The sequence below is a fragment of the Lissotriton helveticus genome, chromosome 2_1 (genome assembly GCF_964261635.1).
Source record: "Lissotriton helveticus chromosome 2_1, aLisHel1.1, whole genome shotgun sequence".
NCBI lineage: Eukaryota > Metazoa > Chordata > Amphibia > Caudata > Salamandridae > Lissotriton > Lissotriton helveticus.
In genome coordinates, this window is record NC_136059.1 from 963,390,304 (window position 1) to 963,411,410 (window position 21,107).

General features: G+C 42.8%; 1 protein-coding gene and 1 pseudogene across 1 annotated transcript in view; one reads left to right on the forward strand and one right to left on the reverse strand.

Annotated features, from left to right (window-relative positions):
- SLC1A1 (solute carrier family 1 member 1) overlaps positions 1-20,277 on the reverse strand; it is a 385,327-nt gene extending 365,050 nt beyond the window's left edge. Inside the window, exon 1 of the mRNA XM_078675713.1 lies at positions 19,912-20,277. Coding sequence (XP_078531839.1) covers positions 19,912-20,020 — 109 coding nt within the window. The 5' untranslated portion in view covers positions 20,021-20,277. The remainder of the gene's footprint in view (positions 1-19,911) is intronic.
- LOC144819122 (small ribosomal subunit protein eS27 pseudogene) lies at positions 7,213-7,484 on the forward strand (annotated as a pseudogene).
- Positions 20,278-21,107: the final 830 nt, after the last annotated feature.

Here is a 21,107-nt window from a genome sequence, read left to right on the forward strand (position 1 = left end):
CAGAGGAGGCTTCGGAATTGTTGTATGAATCATGGGCTCCAGGAACAAGGAAAAGATATGGGAGTGCATGGAAAGTTTGGGTATGCTGGTGCATGGAAAGGGGTTTGGATCATGTGGGAACAGATGAAGTTATGATTGCAAATTTTTTTGCAAGTCTCTTCAGAAAGGGTCTGAGATACAGAACATTGAATTGTTATAGGTCTGCTGTAGCAGTGGGACATTCTTTGATTGATGGAGTCTCTGTTGGGAAAGGCCAATTGGTTTGTAGGACTATGAAAGGGATTCATTTGAGGAAACCACCATGTTCAAGGTATAGTGGTATAGTACTCGTTGGGATGTTAGTTTAATTTGGAAGCTTTTTGAGGCATGGGAATGTAATACATTTCTGAGTCTAAAGTCTTTAACATGGAAAATAGCTACTTTACTTTGTATGATTTCTTTTAGAAGAGCGTCAGATGTGAAAGCTCTGGATATTTCTGGAAGATTTTTTCACCCAGAAGGAGTGTATTTTGAAATTAGTCATAGAACAAAGACTGTGACGGAGAGAATATTTTATCCTAGGTTTGATGAACGTCCTAATTTGTGTGTGGAAAGATGTTTAAGTGAATATGAGTGCAGGGTTCGTGAATTTAGAGGTGCAGGAGTGGATCAGTTACTGATTTCGTATGTAAGGCCACATAAAGCAGTCACTTCTTCTACTATTGCTAGGTGGGTAATACTATGCGTGGATCTGGTGTAAATCTTGAGAAGTTCAAAGTACATTCAATCGGGGGGACAATGGCTTATAAAGCTTACGTTTCAGGTGGAAGTTTGAGCGAGATACTGAAAGCAGCAGATTGGTCAAATGACAACGTTTTAAGAGATTTTCATTTTAGGCCAGTGAAACATGTGAGTATAAAAGTTCTGAAAGAGTTTGAACATGCATAATGCTAGTTTCCTGTCTTGCCATTAAATGTCGATTCTCAGAAATTAATTGCATAGAGAATCGTGATTTAATTAAAGACAAGGAGGCTAGCATTATCTCCCCCCACCCTCCCTTTGGTGGGTGAGGTTATAATTGAAATATTTAAAAAAGAAAATGTAATAATAAGTAGAAATTAAAGGAAAGGTTTTAATGTTATATCTCATGCATTTTGGTTGAAGAGATTATAGTTGTTAAAATAAGTTTGTTTTTGGTTGCAGATGCACAGTAAAAGTGGTGTAGGAAATATGGAGGACAGACGAAAAAAGGAAATTGTTGAAAAGAAGAAGAGAAACAAAAGAGGATGAGCTTGGAATGTTGGAGGCTTATGTTATGTTGGATGTTCTAATGTTTAGTGACTTCATTCAGTGATGTTTGAAGCTTTTAAAGTGTTGCTTCTCAGAAGTTAGTGAATAAAGGTAATGCATAAAGCTAATCTCCTTGTCTTTAATTAAATCACGACTCTCTATGCAATTCATTTCTGAGAATCGACATTTCATTACAAGACTGGAGGCTACCATTATGCAGCTTTGTGGTTTTGTAACACCACATCTCACTTACGTTCAATTGGCTTACAATAGTGTTTTGCACAGGTGTTGGAATTGACCACCTTTCCTGAAGGAATTACTAGCCATAGCTACTCTTACTGAGTATGGCAGACATTTTTGAGGTCAAAACCAGCTAGTTGCATTGCACATTTTACCCATCTTGCTATCAAGGCTGATCTTATGGGTTTAAGATATTTCTGTAAAAGTACTTGCGATTGTAGGGAGAATCAGCAGGTGATCACTGAGGCGATTTAACTGTCAGGGGTTCCCTGACATCGCAGTCGCTTGAGCGATCAGCTGCTGAAATGAGTGTTGCCTAGACAGCCTCATAATTATAGAGGCGCTGCCTAGGGATCGTCGTGGTTACTGCCACGCAGCCTTGTGAGTATAGACGTGCGCCTAGGCAGCAGCATGTTTGGGTTTAGTTGCTTGGCTCATTGGCCTGCCCCAGATGTTTACAAGGCCGTTGCCAAGTGTTATTCCTCCGTATTACTTCCCGATGCGTGCTAAGGGGTGTCGGAAAGAATCTCGAATTCAGGTGAGAGAAAGAGTGTCTTGTTAATGAGGAACACACCAAAGCATAGGCCCCGAGAGAGCAGTGGAGTCCCGCTGTGGAGATCCATGAGGGCAAGTGGAAGCTGAGGTGTGTCCACACAGTCGGCAGTGCACAGCAGCTAGCAAAGAACGCACAGTCCTTGGACTCTGCAAGGAGCAGGGCTGATGGAGCCGGAATTTAAGTTTAAGTTACCCCAACACTAGGGGCGAGGAAAGGCAGGGGGCGGTGGTCTCTGTAAATTGGATTGGTAGAAAAACCAAATACACATCAAACCAGTCCTTTTGAAGGCAACACACACAAGTGAACAAAGAATAGTAGAGTATATTCATTGCCTGGAGCTGCACTTAAAAGAGGCAGACTGATCTATGTGCATGACTATTATACATCAGGAAGGTTTTATTATAGAACTGTTTGTTTTATGATGTATTACTTGTAAGTGGCTGCTTGGAGTTAGCATTAAAAGAAATATGCATAATGGTAGCCTCCGGTCTTGTATTGAAATTAGATCTACTACTAAATGAAGCACCTTGCTGCTTTAATTCTTTAAAATAGACTCCTCCATTTAAAAGCAGTCCACGTTGGAAAGCTACACAGTACACCACAATGTCTTTTGTATCTTATACAATAGTAGTTTCCAGATACCAAGAGGGTCTTCGTAGTGGTAAATTTGACAGTTGTCTGGGAAGTGTGGAAAAAAATAAAAGTTCCTACTTTGTTTGAAAATTTATTGTTACATTTATAAGATGATGTGGCATTCAGGTGATTAATAGTGATATATCTGCAGACCAGATTTCAATAAGGAGACATGTGTTTGTGCTGATCAACTTCTCCCTTACTCTGCGTTCAGTCTTCCTGAGAAGCAGGAACAAAATGTGATACTGTTATATTTCAAAGTATTTTTAAAGGAGACTTTATGCAGCTAATACAGCATGCTACCTGTCAGCTGAAAAACACATCAAAAGAAAGAAAACAGTACCACAAACAAATAAAATCACGTAGTCATTTAAAAGGTCATTGCTTTGAAATAAATAAATAATACAAATCAGCTAGACCTATCAACTTTACTACTGGAATTTCAAAATCCTGTCGAAGGAAGGTGCATACCATATCAATGAGTAATAATTATTAATGAAATATCTGAACTTTACAGGATGGGGTATGCTCCCTGATTAATAAACTAACAATTCAAATGAAAGAGAATTGATTTTTCTCTGTCTTTAGTTTGCAGAATGAATCTATGATGATGATTCTATTGTTATGTGTTTTCTTGTTATTCCATATGTTCCATGTTACTTCCTTCGAGTCGCTATACCAAACTACAAATCAATCTAATTTGGGTTATGTGTGTACGAAAATTAAATTGAATAAGCATAACGAATAGAGATCACTAAATAGAGGTTGCTGGACCTTATCCAGCCAGACCTATGAACTTTACTACTGGGATTTCAAAATCATTATAAATGAAGATGCATACCACATCAAGAAATAATAATTATTTATGAAATAGATACACTTTTCAGGCTGAGCTATGTTGTACTAATTACCAAACTAGCATTTCAGTTAAAAAAAACAATACATTGTTCTGTCCTTAGTTTGAAAAATGACTCTAGGATGATGATTCTACTGGTATGTATTTTCTTGTACCAGGCGATTCCATGTCACTTAACTTGACGCTTCTATACCAAATTACAAAGTAAATCTAATGTTGATTAAATGGCAGGTTTGAAACAGACTGCCCGGCAAAGAAGACTTTTAAAAAAGGATTACAAAACTCCCCAATTGACTATACCTTTATGCTAGCTTGGAACTTCCCCTTAGTGCAGGAATTTAAGGTACAACATAGCGAGGGTAGTGACCATAACCAGCTCTTATTGAGGTTAAAAGGGGGAAGGATGGAACCAAGAGAAAAGGTGATCCCACAAGAGATGGAATATCCAAAACGGGCAACAACAAAATTAACAGACGAGTACCAGGAAAAGCTAAAATCATTTCAACAAAAGATAGAATTAGTAAGCCACGAGAGGGAAAACCTGAAATGGTATGAGGAGAAAATAGCCCAAGTAGTCCAGTGCCTTAGAATAGAACTAAAAAAGGATAAAAGAAAAGGTACAATAAACCGGGTCAGTCGCCTGAAATGGTTTTCAATGGACTGCCAAAGTAAAAAAAGGGAGATAAGGGCAGAAGTTAGAAAGCAAAGGAAAGAATTTAACCAAGAGAGAAAAATCCACATTACTAATCTGAAAGCTGAACTTAAAAAGATGGTCTCCGACGCAAAAAGGGACTACGAGGAGAAATGCTGGGGTAAGCTGCTAGAATCAATTGAGGATAAGAACTTTAAACAATTTTGGAAATTGATAAAATCAGCTTCATCCTCACCAGCCGGAGAAATGATCTGCGTCGTAAGTGAGTCAGCCTGGGATAAATACCTAAGGGAACTGTATGGAGCTAGATTAGGCTTAGGAGTTACAGTACCCCCTGACTGGCAGGAAATCTCAGAAGAATTCAAATCAGATTTTACTGAAGATCATGTGGAAAAAACAGTTAAGATGCTGAACCTAACCCGGGCCGCAGGTCCGGATAATCTCCCAGCGATAATATTAAAGTTTCAAACAAAATGGTGGGCAAGATTCCTTTCTCACCTCTTCCAAGTAATTTTATCAGAAGGAAAAATGCCATTAAATTGGAAGGGCGCAATAATCAGACCTATCCACAAAAAGGGCAGTACTGGGGAACCTTAAAACTATAGACTAATAAACCTCCTAGATATAGGGGAAAAGGTATTCTCAAAACTAGTCTTAAACAGATTAAATGACTGGGTTGAGGAGAACTAAATAATACCCATTGAACAGGGAGGGTTCAGAGAGGGACACTCCACAATAGACCACTGCTTCTCTCTATGGGCAATGGCAAGGAAGTCGACTGAGCAGAACGGAAAACTCTGTTGCTGCTTAGTGGACTTCCGAGCCGCATTTGACTCTGTGGATAGGGGCTGCCTCTGGGAAACACTAATTAATAAAAATATCCCAAGAGACCTGTTGACGATATTAAAAGAATTGCACCATGCCAACTGGGCCCAAGTAATTAGAGATACTGAGGGGTCATTGACGCCAAAAATACCTATCGAAAATGGTTTGAGACAAGGCTGCGTACTGGCCCCCCAGCTATTCTCTATATTTCTATCGGAACTACCGGAGTGGCTTGAAGTGAAGGGTAGCGCCAGCTCAAGAATGAATGGCAAAAAGGTGCCGTGTCTGTTATATGCGGATGACCTCGTAATAGTGGATCAAACAGAAATCGGCCTTCAAAGAAAGCTGAACTCTTTTAACGAATTTTGTATAAAGAATTTTTTAACTGTAAATCTAGACAAAACGAAAATCCTATGCTTTGGGAAAAAAGCAATCAAGTTTAATTGGTTTTTAGGGGATCTTAAATTAGAATCTGTTAACGAATATCGCTACCTAGGCGTGTGGTTTGACAAAAGATTAAACTGGCAAACACACCTAGAAGCCCAAAAAGCGAAGGCACAAACTTCAATCGCTGGTTTAAAAATGTTTAACCATGACTATGGGGATAAATCACATCGACCACTGTTAAAAGCTTTCAATGCAATGATCCCACCACAAGTACTCTATGGAGCAGAAATCCTTTATTTGAGCGGTAAGGGAGACTGGGACCTAGAGGAAGGAAAATGCTTGAAAAACCTTTTATCCCTGCCCCCATCAGCAAAGGTGCAAGCTATAAGAACAGAACTGGGGACAACAGCTTGGGGGGTACAGTCCCAAGTTGCAGCGATTAGATTTTGGAAACGCCTCAAAAATGAACAAAAAGTTGCACATTGGTGTCGGAAAGAGATACAACTAAGTAATTTAAAATGGGCAAAAATGTGTAGGAAGAGAATGGTACAGGCCTGCGAAAATATGAAAGTGGATATATGCCGGGATACCCTAACAGTAGAGTGTTCAAAAAACGAGCTAAAGTTTAATGGACAAGCTGCTACTAGAAGTATGGATAGGGAATATCTTGGTAAGAAAATATCGGTCGAATTTATGATGAATGCATGGGCAAAGGAAAACTGGTTTCCCTACCTGGATTTCCTGCAAACCCGTGGTTTAGGCAAGAGATCCTAAGGTTACGTATTGGGATTAACCCATGGTTATCAAATAAACCAAAATGTTGGACCCTAATGGACGTTGTAAATGCAGGTTGGGTACAAAAGGGGATTCCGTGCACTTTTTGCTGGATTGCATAAACATTTTAGATCAGCGCAAACTTTGGCTGCGACTATTATTTGTAAAATACGATATAAGAACCAGGGGGAAAGCAATTGAGCTGATCACAGAATTACCTAGTATTGACATTGCAATAGCCCTAGGGAAATCTATAAAGGTAGTACAGAGTTTTATAATAAGTCAGAAATAGATTTTAGAATTTTAATCTGAATTTTGTCTAGCGATAGCCGGTTTTATAAATTTTAATTGGATAAGAATTAAATGGAGGAATCAATTGTATGAGCACCCAACGTTAAATGTCATATGTCTAGGGGAAGATTATTTTATAATCAAAGAATCAAGATTTTAATTACAAACCTGCATGAGGAACTGTTGGAAAATATTTTAACCTAATAATTAATTGTTATGTATTTGTTTAAAGATTACGATCTAAATAAACATACTTTTTGACTTGACTAATGTTGATTATGTGGGAACGAAAAATAAATTGAATAAGCATAAAGAAAAGAGATCACTAAATAGAGGTTGTTAGATACTCTAATTTGAGTGAACTTTTACACTTAACATCGTTAGGGGATTGCTCAAACCTAAATTGATTCTCAGTTGTAACTATACGATTCTTAACATTATACATTAGTTTATAAAACAATTGCTTTATGAAGGACAGAACTTTTAATAAATTATCTGAGTAGATGATTATGCAAAGAATTCAGTTTTTGAATGACCTTGATGTTTTGAAAAAATATATATTAAGACAGAATACAGAGGGTTTCCATAGTCCTTAGAGATGCACATGAATAAAAACAAAGAGACACTATTATGCATGAGTGTGTCATTGAGATTTTACTCCAGGTGCACATCCCCGGTGCTTCTCTCACTATGTAATACATTTCTAGCAGCGGCTGTGTCTCTATAAATATGCCTCTCGCAAAAGATCTCTTGCATCTGTCTCACGAGGAGGCGAAGAGGAAACACAAGAAGTAGCGGCTGGTTCAGAGTCCAAACTCTTATTACATGGATGTAAAGTCTCCAGGTTGCTACAAAATCACCACTGTATTTACTCATGCACAAATGGTGGTCCTGTGTGTTGGCTGTTCTACGGTTCTTTGTCAGCCCACGGGGGGAAGGTGAGGCTCATGGAAGGTTGCTCCTTCAGTCGAAAACAGCACCAAGTGGCATCTGCATGCTGAGTGACGATGGGGGGGGACTACCTGGACAGTATGTGGCACACAACGTCAGTTCAGGAGCAGAGCGTTGAGCCGTGGTGGACAAGTGCAAACAGTATGAAGAAGGGACATTGAAATCTGAATGTTAGATGGAAATATTAGGCTCTCATACACTGTACCTGTAGCTTTATCTATATGATTCTATAAATGTGGTTATAATTTGAATATGTAAGGGCTGAACCCGGTTTGCAGCATTGATAGACAATCTCTAAGGGCATTGTCGAGGGGCTGACACTTCTGAGAATGGAGTCTCACCCACCACATGCTTGTGTGTGTTTGTGGGGAAAGGGGTCCATGGGCACTCATTGGAACTAACTGCACCCCTCGCCTCAGGTTCCCTGAGATTACTTTTTAAATCTGAGTGCTTGATGCTCCACTACAAAATGTGGCTCAGGTTGGGTTGCCTGCAGCAGTACGAGAGAAATTAGCTGACAGAACTGCAGATGTAAAAAAGAAAAAGGTAAACATGTTAACTGCAAAAGTATGGGCTATACATGCATATTTACTTACAGAGGTACGGCATTCACCATATCCTGCCATTAAGCATTTAAGCTAAAGAAGCAGTTAGAAAATAATTGAATCCATTACTATATAAGAAGGAAACTAAGGCCTGATTTAGAGTGTGATGGACGGGTAGTCAGTCACAAATGTGACAGATAACCTGCAAGTGCCATATGATATAATCTGAGCAACTCCAATTATGCGGCAGAGGAAGGACAAATTATGTGGCATAGTTGAGTAAATTACGTGGAAGAAAAGGCAAATTATGTGCCACTATGCGGCACATTTTGTGATAGTACTACTTCATTGCTTTGTCATTGTTAAGCTTGTTAACACAGTCTGGGCATTAGTTACATCTCATTGGTACAAGTTTACCAACCGAATATAGCATTAAGCTACAGAAAGGGGACCAGTCATCCTTTGCAAAGGGCCTTCCACAGCACGAAAACACTTGTCCCTGCATTTTTAGTAACTTGTGAACCGTTTAAGCTAGAAACACTTTTTTTGTTTCAGACTATGCTGCAGATGATGGATTATGTGGCAAATGTGACAAATCTACAATTATGTGAAAATCACTGCAGCCACATAATGTCATAATTCCCGTGGCACTGCATATAATGCACTTATGATAAGGTTGGGCGGGATATATGTCATGTTTGTGATGGAGTACCTGTTCACCCGACTCTAAATCAGGCCCTGAGAATATCTGGATTTGGGAATTGATTTTTAAAAAGGTATAAAATCTAGTGGCCATACATTTTTGTGTGGCCTTAATTTTTCTGATTTAGATTTGTGAGTCTAATTTTTTAGTCTATATTTTAAATTTTATATTTTCAGATGGAACCAACTTTGGCTCCTGTTCAACATCAGCCCTTAGCCCTCCTTCTCACCATACCACATTCAGCACAAACGGTAGCCTTTTTCTGGTGTGGCACATTTGGACACTCAACAGGGAAGTGCACAGGCTTGCCCGGTCCCACAGCTCGTAAACGCAGCATGTGTAATGGAAACTTTGCAAAGAACCCCGCGCAGATAGTGACGACCCCCCCTATTCCAATGACCTGGAAGAATGTCTCACCGCACGGCCAGTTGTAAATGGGGCATAACTCACCCAGAGCGCCTCTCGTGCTGGCCAGGAAAAACGTGTAAAGCAGCACAAAACAGAATTTCAAGTGTGGGCGTTTAGAAGTACAGAAATAGCAGGTTGAGACTCTGCCATTGTAGTCACAGTTCTGCGAAAAACTGCCTACAGCTCTGCTCAAGCATGGCCCGCAGTATGACTCCAAGCAAGCAGGTTTAAAAATATACATCCGTACATCATAACTGTGCACTGTGTTGTAATATATATCTCGCGCAGATGAGCCGAAGGCTGACATTTATTACAAGCAGTGTAATTAGGTTGTAGTTTCAAGGTTATCTCTTGATATACGGCGGGCACAGGTCTCATCTAGTCTGCCATGTGAAATCTAGAGGTGCAATAGACGGCAGGAAGGTCGATTTCATAAATCATTTCTAGGGGTGGACAGGACACCGTGTATGTAAATATATGTCTCAAACTTTCGATCTTTCTAGATTACGCAAAAACAAGGACCCATCAACGCTGCCCTCTGCTTTTGCCACGTTTGATATCTCTCCTGGGGGAGTTTTGAATTTTCCGAAACATTTCTCACTATGTGCGATTTCAAGGGGCGCGCGAGCTCGGCGGGACGCGGATCCCGTCGAAGCTTTTGCACCTGCTTATCTTCTCCTCAGATCATAATTCCTTATCTAGGTTCAGAGATCGCGTTCTAGCCCCCTTATCTTACCTGTTAATTCTTCGCCCAAAATGTAACACTTTAACTAGAAGAAAATGTTGGACCGAGAAAACATCACAGCAGCAACCGCCCCATCGTAACAACAACAACCACCCACCCTGCACGTGACTGGGAAAGTTGTGCGCGCCCGAAGTGCAACATTTTCAAATGAGCAGATGTTTCATAATTTTTTTCATAGCCACATCCTCCTTCGGAATCGACAAGACAACTGAAGGCTGTCCTCTTCTTTGCATTAAAAAGCACTCATGACTTACATGTGGGCGTCTGACAGTGATTAAGTTGTAAAATAATGAGTTCCCGGTGCCCAAAGCTCGGCTCAGAAAACCCCCGGCCCGCTCCATTAAATGTCAGCGCGCCGAATACAAAAGCTACGAAGTCCTGAATCACACTCACGCCTCTTCAATCCATTGCCCGGCACTCCCTGCCCCTTTAGCTCACTCTTACAGATTCCTGCTTTCTCCCAAGTCCCAGCCTGATGGTTCCCTTTTCTCTTCCTCTTTCTTGTTTTCCCTCTATTGGGAAATGTCCGATGAGGGAAAATAAGTACCGGTCTCCAAAAAACAGTGCCAGTTGGCCCCTTGGGGCAATCACTGGCTCAAATTAAGCATTGATGGCGAGCCAAAAATTAAGAGGAAACGAATAGCCAGAGCTCAGCCAATGGCCGGCTCTGGCTGTAATAGATGGTGCAGGAGCCCAGCCCATCTAAATGTTTGGCATAAGCTAGTTAACATAGGATAAAGACTTACAACATTTTCCAAAAAGTGCACTCCTTTTTCACGTTAGTACTTCAATTACCACCCTGTTTATCTGTGAACTTTCCCTCGTCAATTGAGACCTAGCTATTTTTGTCTGATGCCTGATGGAGCTACCTGGTTTAGCTAAAGGGGAGACAGGCCGTAGATTCCCTTATTGGACGTCACCTACCCTGTCGGTCTTTAGACAGACTTCCTTTCGTCTCTCCTGTCGTCTCTTCCCTCATCCTCCCTCTTCACACTTCCCCTTTCCCCCTCCACTATTTATGTCTCTCCCTCTCTCCTCTCTCAATGTATTGCTTATTTTTAGACATAATGTGTAATTGTTATCATTTTCTGTTACATTGTGGAACCTAATGTAAAGTGCTCTGATACCTTCGGGTCTAGCCAGCGCTATATACAATCCTTTAAATAAATAAAAATAAAAATTACATAAATGATATAATTTCTCAGAAATAATAGTTTCTTTATATGATTTTAGAAACAATCATCAACCTCCCTCCTCATGATGAGGTTATTATTTGACTAAGAGGCATGTCAGGTGCCTTGTGTCCTAGGTGTCTTAGGTTGTTAAAGATGGATCAGTGATATAGTCTATTTCCCACATTACCTCAAAAGTTACTACTTTGTGTTGAGTTCTTTGAGGAGCTAAATCAGTACCCTCATAAATAAATGTGTGCATTCATCTTCTTAAATGAGGTTGACAAAATCAACTTTACTGAATATAAATTACATAGTTAAGTAAAGTTATGGCAAGGCACTGTATTTTGCATGATGATATCACCAGCTTCTCCTGACATAAACAGACCGCCTTTAGGTGAGGCTCAAAACCTCAAGAAAGACAATGACACTTATCAACTAAAAGGTCTGGGGAAGCCAACACCATAACACATCCTCACAACAACACAAGGGAAGTGCAGCACTCAGCTGGAGGCAGACTTTTGAGACAGAGCTAGGACTCTGGAAGCTTTTTGTATATGAATTACCTCATGGGGGTAGAGCGGGCAGTGGGACACTGACTGCGAAGGAGCTCTACACAATGCTCCTGTACGCACAAAGACCATGAAGGTATATAGTATTGGTCAACGCCCCTCTGCATCTCCCATGCAACGAGGTCAGGGAGGAGGCAGAACAGAGGTCTGGAGTGACCTCCTTGACACGCCTCCTCCTGGTGTCTCGGGGTATTGTCTCTACAAAGGAGGGGGCTTTATGATAGCCTGGCCAACTTAAAAGCTGGCAGAGGGTTCCTAAATCAGAATGTCTTGTGCTGTGGCTGGGTGAAGGGGGGTGGAAAGGCCTCCGAACCACTAGTGTTCAGCAGAAAAGGTTTGACTCATAATAACAGCCCCTTAACCCCTCCCATGCTCATGACAAGCTCAGCTCATCATGAGCCACGGTGGCCGTGTGCTCATGACGAGCTGAGCTCGTCATAACGGCCGCAGCGCTCGCACGCGGGGCTAAGTCCCCCGCTGTGCTGAGTGTTCTAAAGAAACGGGTGTGGCCGTAACAAGCTCAGCTCGTCATGAGCACAGCGCCACTGTGCTGCGTGACGAGCTGAGCTCGTCACGAGCACCGGGGGGCTGTGTGCGTGCCCCCCAGCACAGCGGGGGAATTAGCCCTGCAGGGAAGAGGTTAATAAGCCAGGCCAACCCCCAAGGAGCTACAGATTTTATTTGCTCCCGTGTCCCCTCTTACCCCTACCACTGCTTTGTACATGCCAGGCCGTCCTGTTTAAAGCCCAAGAGAGCGGCTTTGTCCAACTGAAACAGAGAAGGAGTTGCTTGGGTGAGGTGAGGAGCGTAGCACTCTACACTGAGCTAAGAGGGTGGGCTGCGTACAGAACCTACAGATCGGCTTGGCTAGTTTTCGGCTCAAGGTTCCAAGAGGACCTTTTGCTTGGCCAGGCCTTGGACCCGAGCGTTGGTCAAGACTTACAAGGTTTGCCCACCTCTACCATGACAATGCACACTATCACCCTAGTATTCGCTAAGCACTCTGCTGCAAGCACAAAAGGGACCAAGTGAACTTAAAAGTGACTGATCTTTAAGTATTTTTTATTTATCTTCTAATTCATCATTTATGCTGTTTTTTATAGCACAAATGTGGCCTGTAGGCATCAGAGCACTGTAGAAACTGATTAATGGTTTACAATTGTACTATAGAAAATTGACACAAGCAATATTGTTTCATCAATATTGAGAACAGATTATCAAGGGACAAATATTGGCTTTAGAGCTGTTGGCGCCCGGTGGGACAATCATTTTTTGCGTCCACCCCAAGGCCACCTCCTCAGATTCCTTCAAGACCACTAGGCAAAAGTGCCCCTCATCTCTCCATAGCCCCTCTAACACATACATTTAATTTGTTTTGAAGCATTGGTAAAAGCTTGATTTACGAATAAGAATGTATATCTACCCAAACAAAACTTTTAACCAACATTAGGAATAGATCATGAAAGACTGGGGAAACAAACAGAACGTTGTAAACTATGTTATGCAGTTTGCAGACAGCTCTTTGATGACAGTTCATAACAATCACTGTTCTATGTTAGAGTTGTATCTTATGAGCTGCGGTAACAAAAGGATGTCTGTGACAAAAGCAGTAATCTCCTCAGCTATCCATATAAAATACTGATCTGTGATCTGCATGGTGTGCGTTCTTTGCAGCAGACATTTTAAGCAGGGCTTTAGGTGGGATGAAAAAACTGGGAGGGGTGGTCTCTCAAAGGGGCATGGCCAATGTAATTAAGGACGTGGCTTATAAACACGTAAGCTTAAGAATTTTTGCTTAGCATAATGTGCCGCCCAACTTGTATTTTGATGTTTCCTTCATTTCATCCAGATATATGATACAAAAAGTAATACTATACCTACAACAGTCAGGACTATTGGCTTTGTCAATGGTTGTAAGTTGCATAAGATAAATAAGCAGCAACTATGGCCTGCTTATAATTTTGAAAAAGCTTCCACTTAAAACCCTGATGACACCATGACAATGTTGCTGCTCCTAAGTTTCAAAAAGAAAAGGGAAATACAGAGAGAAAATGACTCTCTTTAAAGGATTTCTCTTCCCCTACAACGCTCACCTGGCATGACGTCATGCCGTAATTCTCCACTAGTGAGAAGTGAGCAGTGTGAGCAGTGCACAGCGATGTGCCTGCGGTCACTGCAGTCTGGAAAAAAATGGACCACCTGTGCCAGGGCACACAACTGAGACCGATAGGGACCCGTATCAAGGCCCCCTTTAAAAAACTGCTGGTGCTCAGCACTGGTGTGACACGGCCCACTTAAAGCCCTAATTTTAATACTTTGCGCCACTTTATGTCGAGTCAAAACTGCCCCTAGACAAAATTCTGATCTCTCTCTCTCTAGCAGGAACATTAATCACAAGAGCTATCTAGGCATTTTTAATGCTGCCTGAAAACTGGACGCACAAGGAACTCTGCTAAAGGTGTTTTTAAATCGTAAGTTACTGCTAAACTCAGTGCCCCCTTCTCAGGTCTGCCCCAGTGCAGCTGCACCAGTTGCACTGCCCTAAAGCATGCCCTGAGGTAAGTGCATATTGGGAAGTATAGATTTACTATTCCTAAATCCAAATCTAACTTGAAGATATATGTACCCTGAAAATATCTACCTTGAAGATATCGACCTTGAAGATACACGTACCATGTAGTTACATTCATATGGATTTAGGTCTATGAAAACTAGACTTATTGATCTCTCGATATTTTGTTTTAGATATACTGTCTTCGATATTCTGTCCCACTGCTATTGTTGATTTTATATTCAGACGGCCCACCATAGTTTACAGGTAATAATATAAAAATATGGAGCAAAAAAAGGATGGGCTTAAGATTACAAATTAAATTTGTAGCGCACAGTGCAAGAAATGAGGGGCGTCCACCCAGATCCTGGATATGGCAGGATCCAGGCTAGTCCCAGTGAAATATGTTGAATTTGTCCAGTTGTAATTTGACAACTGCAGGACACGCCGCAGCATCTGCATCTTCTGCTTTTGATTAAAAGCAGCAAACTGTAGGGGGCAGTTGGGGTTTCTTATTTTCACTTCCAGTTTGGTCCAACACAAAAGCCTCACTTAAAGGACATCAGTTCTCTTTTTGGAGTCTCATACTGGTTGTGGGCTATCTGGAGACTAACACCTAAACATAAATCCAATTGAAGGAAATAAAAGGCTCTGTATGACTTCACAAGTGCTTAAGAGAAGCTATGATTGGAAGGCTTTTATCTTAGCTCAACCTGTGTAATGTAAGAAATAAGTACGCACTGTAAGAATGTCCAAAATATCTGTGTAATCATGATATATTAGTCATACTGATTATATATTAAGAGTGCTTGGTCTGGGGTAAAACAAAGTCAGGATTTAATACATAACATAGTGGTTAAGGTTGTCGCACTAATAACACTTTAGTGACCCACTGAACTGTCTACGTAAAACACAAATCTGTGGTCTACATGTTACGCTGTGCATTGCAGCATGCACATCAACCCTCAATGCTACTTTATGATGAGTCAAAATTGTGACTGGACAAAAAACAGGTCTATCCAGCATTTGCATTAACCACCAGAATCATCCTACCATTATTACTTTTTCTTGATAATTGTTGGAAATATGGGACACAAAAGGATCTCTGTAGCAGGTGCCTTCCCAATCTAAGAAGTTTGAAAAAGCAATCTGTGACCAAGTAAGCCAGACGAGATTTACTGTCATATTTGTCCTTTTTGCCAATATCTTTACAGCAGAGTATTTTTTAAGACTGTATAAATTGACTGTCAGACTCTGCTTTTCATGCCTCTGCTCCTCATGACTCCACTACCTTTCGGTCACACCTTGACGCCAAATATATGGGATATTTCCAGCAAAGGTAGAGCACAGTGATAAAAAAATTTTTCACCTATATGTAAACAAGGTACAAGGGAAAATAATATGACTAACTTTTCACTATGACTAATATGAAAAATGCACAGCATACAAAGTATAAGAATAAGATTAAGAATTTAGGCCTCGCCTACAGACAACTTGAGCTGGCAAACTGTATCATTATAGTCTTGGCCTGCCTTTGTGTCTGCACCTTGCTTACAGTGGAATGGCTTTCTTGTCGATGTCAGTTCCTTGTTCTTGACTGGATGACTTTCCTCCATATTCTTAAATTTGACATATTGTAGGAGAATTGTGGTCTCACCATGTTTTGATAGAATATGTTATATCCTACCACTGTTTATGTAATAACCTTAAACTGTACTACGAGGAGCTATTTTCTCTCCCTCTGTGTATCTCTCCCCTGTTCCTAACCTCCTTCTCAAGGCCCCCAATCTCTTTATCAGTTTACCCCTCCCAGTCCCATCCAACTTTCTCTACTGGTGTATTGGTGGCAACTCTCCTTAAATGGATTTGAGACCTTTCCAAGGTGACCGCTCGTGTGAACACTTTCACATGCACATGCAATGGCCATCTTGGCAAGTTTTTCCTTTTGTTTTAAGAAAAGTAACTCAAAAAATGGCTGGCAGGCATGTGGGGCAGCCATCTTTGACTGATTTTTCTTATAACCATTCCAAGGTGGTTGTCAGGCATGCACCCACATATCTGCTGGTCATCACTGGATGATTTCTCTTCAAATAAAAGCCTTTCCAAGATGACTGCGATGCATGCACATGCATAAAAGGGGTGGTCGTTGAATGAAGTTTCTTAAAACAAAACAAAAACATTCTAGGATGACTGCAGCATGTGCGCAGATGCACAGCAACCATCTTAGGAAAAAATAAGCATTGGCAAAGTCAATAGGTGTCACAGGTGCGACCTATTGACTTTGCAATTCTGTTTTACTTGTTTTGAAAGGTCATATGGTTAGTTTGAGATTTCATTACAGCTGGAAATTAAAGAGGCAAAACCTTGAACTAAGAACCATTGTACTCTTCTGGTGGAGCAAGAGACCGATGAAATATCAGTAACTGAGGGAACGCAGACATGTCCTGTGGACCGACTACATCTTTACACTGTGACAGAAAGAAATCCAGGTTAATGTGGGGCTAGATATCGATGGCCTATAGTGCTGACTCTGTCACTCAAGTTTTGTCGGACTTGACTTAAAAAGCATTAGTGGGCAAGGACTTGAAGATCGCACAAAGTCATTTTCTGGCAGCCACTGTCTTCTGGGTGCCTGGAAGGTGGAAGTCCATGGTTTCCTGGCCCAGCTGGCAATCACTGAGGGGGTACAGGGCACAGGGCATGCAGTCTGCTCTTTGCAAAGACCGTCCAAGAGATTTAAATCCGACTGCCGGCAATCTTAGTGAGACGGGCCTCTTTTGGATTTTAACCTTAACCCCGATCCAAAGTAAAGTGACACACCACATGATGTACAGTGTACTAGTGGGGCTTGCTGTGAGCTGAAATGTGGCATACATTTTAACAGCGCCTGTATATTTATGAACTACAGTACAACCCTTCATAAGAGAGTGTTTAGACGCTGTGTGACATTTGTAATAGGTCTGCTTCTTCCTAACCACACTCCATGCTGTTGACCAAAAGCCCAGAAGAAGCAAAAGCTAAACCAACACAACAAGAATAAGAACATGTGACCAGTGGCAAGAGGCACATTGGCCCACTTCGATAGCGTAATGGGTGAAGTTGTAGAGTAATAAACCACCAATGGGCGGGGGGGGGGGGGCTGATTTTCCGTAAGATCACCCACACAATTTAAAAATACTATTTGACCCAGACTAAATGGATTACAAAAAATGTGCCCATCAACAGCTTAAACTTGTAAAACTTCCATAAAACTGTTTAAAAGGTAATTAAACATGTAAATACAACTACTAAATAGCGCTGCTGCATTTTGTTAAAGAACCCGATAATCTCTAACAAAGTAAGTTTCTTTCTTTTGCCTATAATATTTAGAATGTGACTTATACAAAATAAAATCAGATATAAAGATCAAACATTTGGGTATGTATGCATTTGCAAATTCAAATGAAGTTCTATATGTTGGTACTTTTATAAAGAATGTGCCCTGTTAAAAAAACATCTTAAAGCCATGAGGTGTATTGTATTGCCCCGGCGGGCTCTGTAGCACTCTGATCTGCATGGAGAGAAATTGCAAAATTTAGAGATCCGCGAACTATACTTTTCAAAGCAGGCTGAAACAAATATATTGTTTCAAAAAATCCAAATCGTTCAAGAGAATAATGGCATATCTCTAAACTATTTCCTAGAATACACAATGTGAATTGGAGATTACAATAAACTAGTTTCCTCGTCTGATTTCTTTCTCGCTAGTTAATTAGTCTCTAAACTTGATAAAGGTGTTAAGTAATCAAAGCATCATGACAAACAAACAGAACAAACAAGTTCATTGTATTTTGCTTAATCCGGATGTTCTCTGTAAAAGGAACACCAGGCTTGATAAATTCCGTGTAAACAATCTTCTTCGTGAATCATGATACCCAAACTAAGCGGTGCGATATAAAATGATATCATGTAAACTCGGTGAGAGGCCCGTAGACGCCAGAAGCACGTGCCCCACATTCCAAGCACAAGACATGGAGTAGGAAATGCTGTCGGTGGTGCTGAAAACCTGCGTTGTAACGCTGTGAAGTACTTTTAAGCAAAACACTGATTTCTGAAAAAGGGGAAGGCACGCTGCCAACGGTTTCTGTTTGCTTCCGATGCTCTCACTGTGCCAGCCAAAGAAAATACGAAACGAGGATGACTGAGTGATATTTAAGTGCGTTGACAGCAACCAGCAACACACGTGTGGAGATTTTATAGACTTGGGGTGCTGCTTGAATTTAAGCTTTCAGAATATGTACCCTAGAAGTCGAAAAATGATTGGCAAAACCGATAGCTGGGTTTTGATAGAGTGTGTGATGGGGTGAGTACTCGGTTGGAAAGGGGTGCGTGCGTCAGCACAGCCTAGCTCTCGGACTACGTTTTGCCTCCATTCCTGTGGGTTACGGAGTCTGGTCATGTTTTCATCCGTCAGCTTTTGAGACTAATGATTAAGGTCTGACGTCACTGGCTGGCAGACTGTAGTGATCAGGCAGGCATTCCCAGTATCTACTGGCTTAGACGGTATCGTGAGGAGATTCACACAGTGTGACACCCACACCAGGGACATGTTGCGCGAAAAAGAGTGCATAGTGCTGTGCCACTTGACTGCCTGGCCTCACTCCTCACTCGCGGCCCGGAGCCTATTCTCGTGCCGGCCGCATACCTGGCTCACTCGCAAGGCCCAACCCCTGGCCTGGGCACTATGTAATGTTTACTCACACTGTCAATCAACACAATAGGTGTTAGCTGTGCCAGGAATGCGATTACCAAACAACCAACAGAGGGCAACAGGATTACCGCAAGCCACAACCTAAAAAAGCATCGTCATCATCCCACGGCTACCGGTTTCCAAGGAGACCTGCAGAGCAGACAGTCAGGGGCTAGAGATAGTAAGGGCTAGAGGCGGGCAGCAGAGGCACGGGCTAGGGCTGGATTTAGGCACCTGAGAGGGAGCAAAAGGCGAACAGAAGAAGCAGTCAGAGTGGTTGGACAGGGCAGCAAAGGTGCTCAAGAAGCGAGAGACAGGCAGCAGATATAGCCAGTCATTACAGACGAGCAGCAGAGACACGCTAAGAGACTAGCAACAAAGACAGTTAGAAGCTACATAGGACAGCAGCTACTAACGGTAAGCAGAGGCTGCCCGGAGCTAAAGATAGAAAGCAGAGAAGAGAGATACACAGAAGATAGAAACATGGATGAGCGAAGGATAGGACACTCATTAGTGCGGGGTGGGCAGAGGGGTTCGAAACAGCACATGAGGCATGATCAGAGACATGCTGGGTCAGGATGGAGACGGGCAGCAGAGACAGTGTGCGGTACAGGGTTCTATCTACCATTGGTGCAGCAGGTGCAGTGGCAGCGAGGCCCAGAGCCTTGAGGGGGCCATTGAACCCTGATCATTGCTGTATGTTACTACTTAATAGCAGTCAAAGGGCTATTCACCCGGGCCCCTGGCACCCTTGCTACGCTCCTGGTGGGACAGCAGCGGTGGCTTCCCAGAATTAGCATACATACATGGTGTCTGGATGCATTTATTCATGGGGAAGGGTCTGCCTTGTCGTTTCAATGTTTAGGGGCGGCGGGTAGCCCAAAATGAGACCCTCTGAAGCTTGCAATGGCAGTGATGATGCTACAGACGCCGGCCTGGACCATATCTGTGCTGTGGCCAAGAATCACCCACCTCAGAGACCCCTCCCTGCACAGCCCATGATGGTGACGGTGGGATTTGTGGGGAGGGACGGGGGAGGGGACAGCACTCACCAAGCACCACTGCCACTACGGTGGCGATGAGCAGCCAGTTGTTCTTCAGGATGCGCTTGCAGTCGCACCCGCCTCCGCCGTTTCCTCTGTGTGGCTTCTTGCCCCCCATCTCAGCAGCTACGGGGATGGGGGTCTAAAGGGATACACGGGATGCTTTGTATGAGAGGGCCTGGGTGTGTATGAACGACTGGGTGGGTGTGTGCGGCACGAGAGGGGCAAGTGCGTGTGCAAGACAGCGTGTGTGCGTGCAGTGCAGATTGCGTGCGTTTGCACGGTAGATTGTGTGCGTGCTAGCGTGCGTGCACAGGGCTGGCTACGTGCAGATCAGGGGGCGGTGGACGCCGATCGTGCGCTGCCTCCGTCTCTCTCCGCTCCGCACAGCCCTTTGCCGGGGATGCTTCAGCGCCGCCAGTGATTCTCCAGCGAGCAGCACCAGCAGCAGGACTCCTCCTCCTCGCCCCTCCCGTCTCACAGACAGAAGGGACTCCTGCACCTGCGGCTCTCATCCCCGCCCAGCCGGGGGAGGGGCGTGGTGGGACCTTTGCTAGCGGCAGAACTTAGAAGGGGAGGGGCCACAGGCCCGGCCACAGGCACCACCCCACCCATGACCTCTCTCTGAGCGGGCGGTGACCACCCTCTACCGAGTCCGGGACCTGTGGTGCCGCTAAATCAGTTACAGTGACCATTTGCACCAACAAATGCACACGGTTTGAAAGAATGCTCTACAACGGGTTAAATCAAAATTCACTTTCCTGTTTCGGCCATATAGCGTCGTTATTCATTCCTGAAACATGAAGTCAGCGTTTGCCAAGATTAACAACGGGAATCAACAAGAGTGACAGCCTTGCGTGGAGGCAAATACCGGACAGTGACTATACACAAGCATTGACAAAGCCAATAGGTCTCGCCTTTGGGACCTTTTAAAAGTGTGCTAACGGTCTCAGTCCGTATGGATGGACTGTAGAGTGTGCTGGGGATGCAGTCCCTGTGGATGGACTGCACAGTGTGCTGGGGTCGCAGTCCGTATGGATGGACTGTAGAGTGTGCTGGGGGCCTCAGTCCATATGGATGAAGAGTAGAGTGTGCTGGGGCCGCAGTCCATATGGATGAAGAGTAGAGTGTGCTGGGGCCGCAGTCCATGTGGATGGATAGTAGAGTGTGTTGGGGGCCGCAGAGTGTGCTGGGGCCTTAGTCCG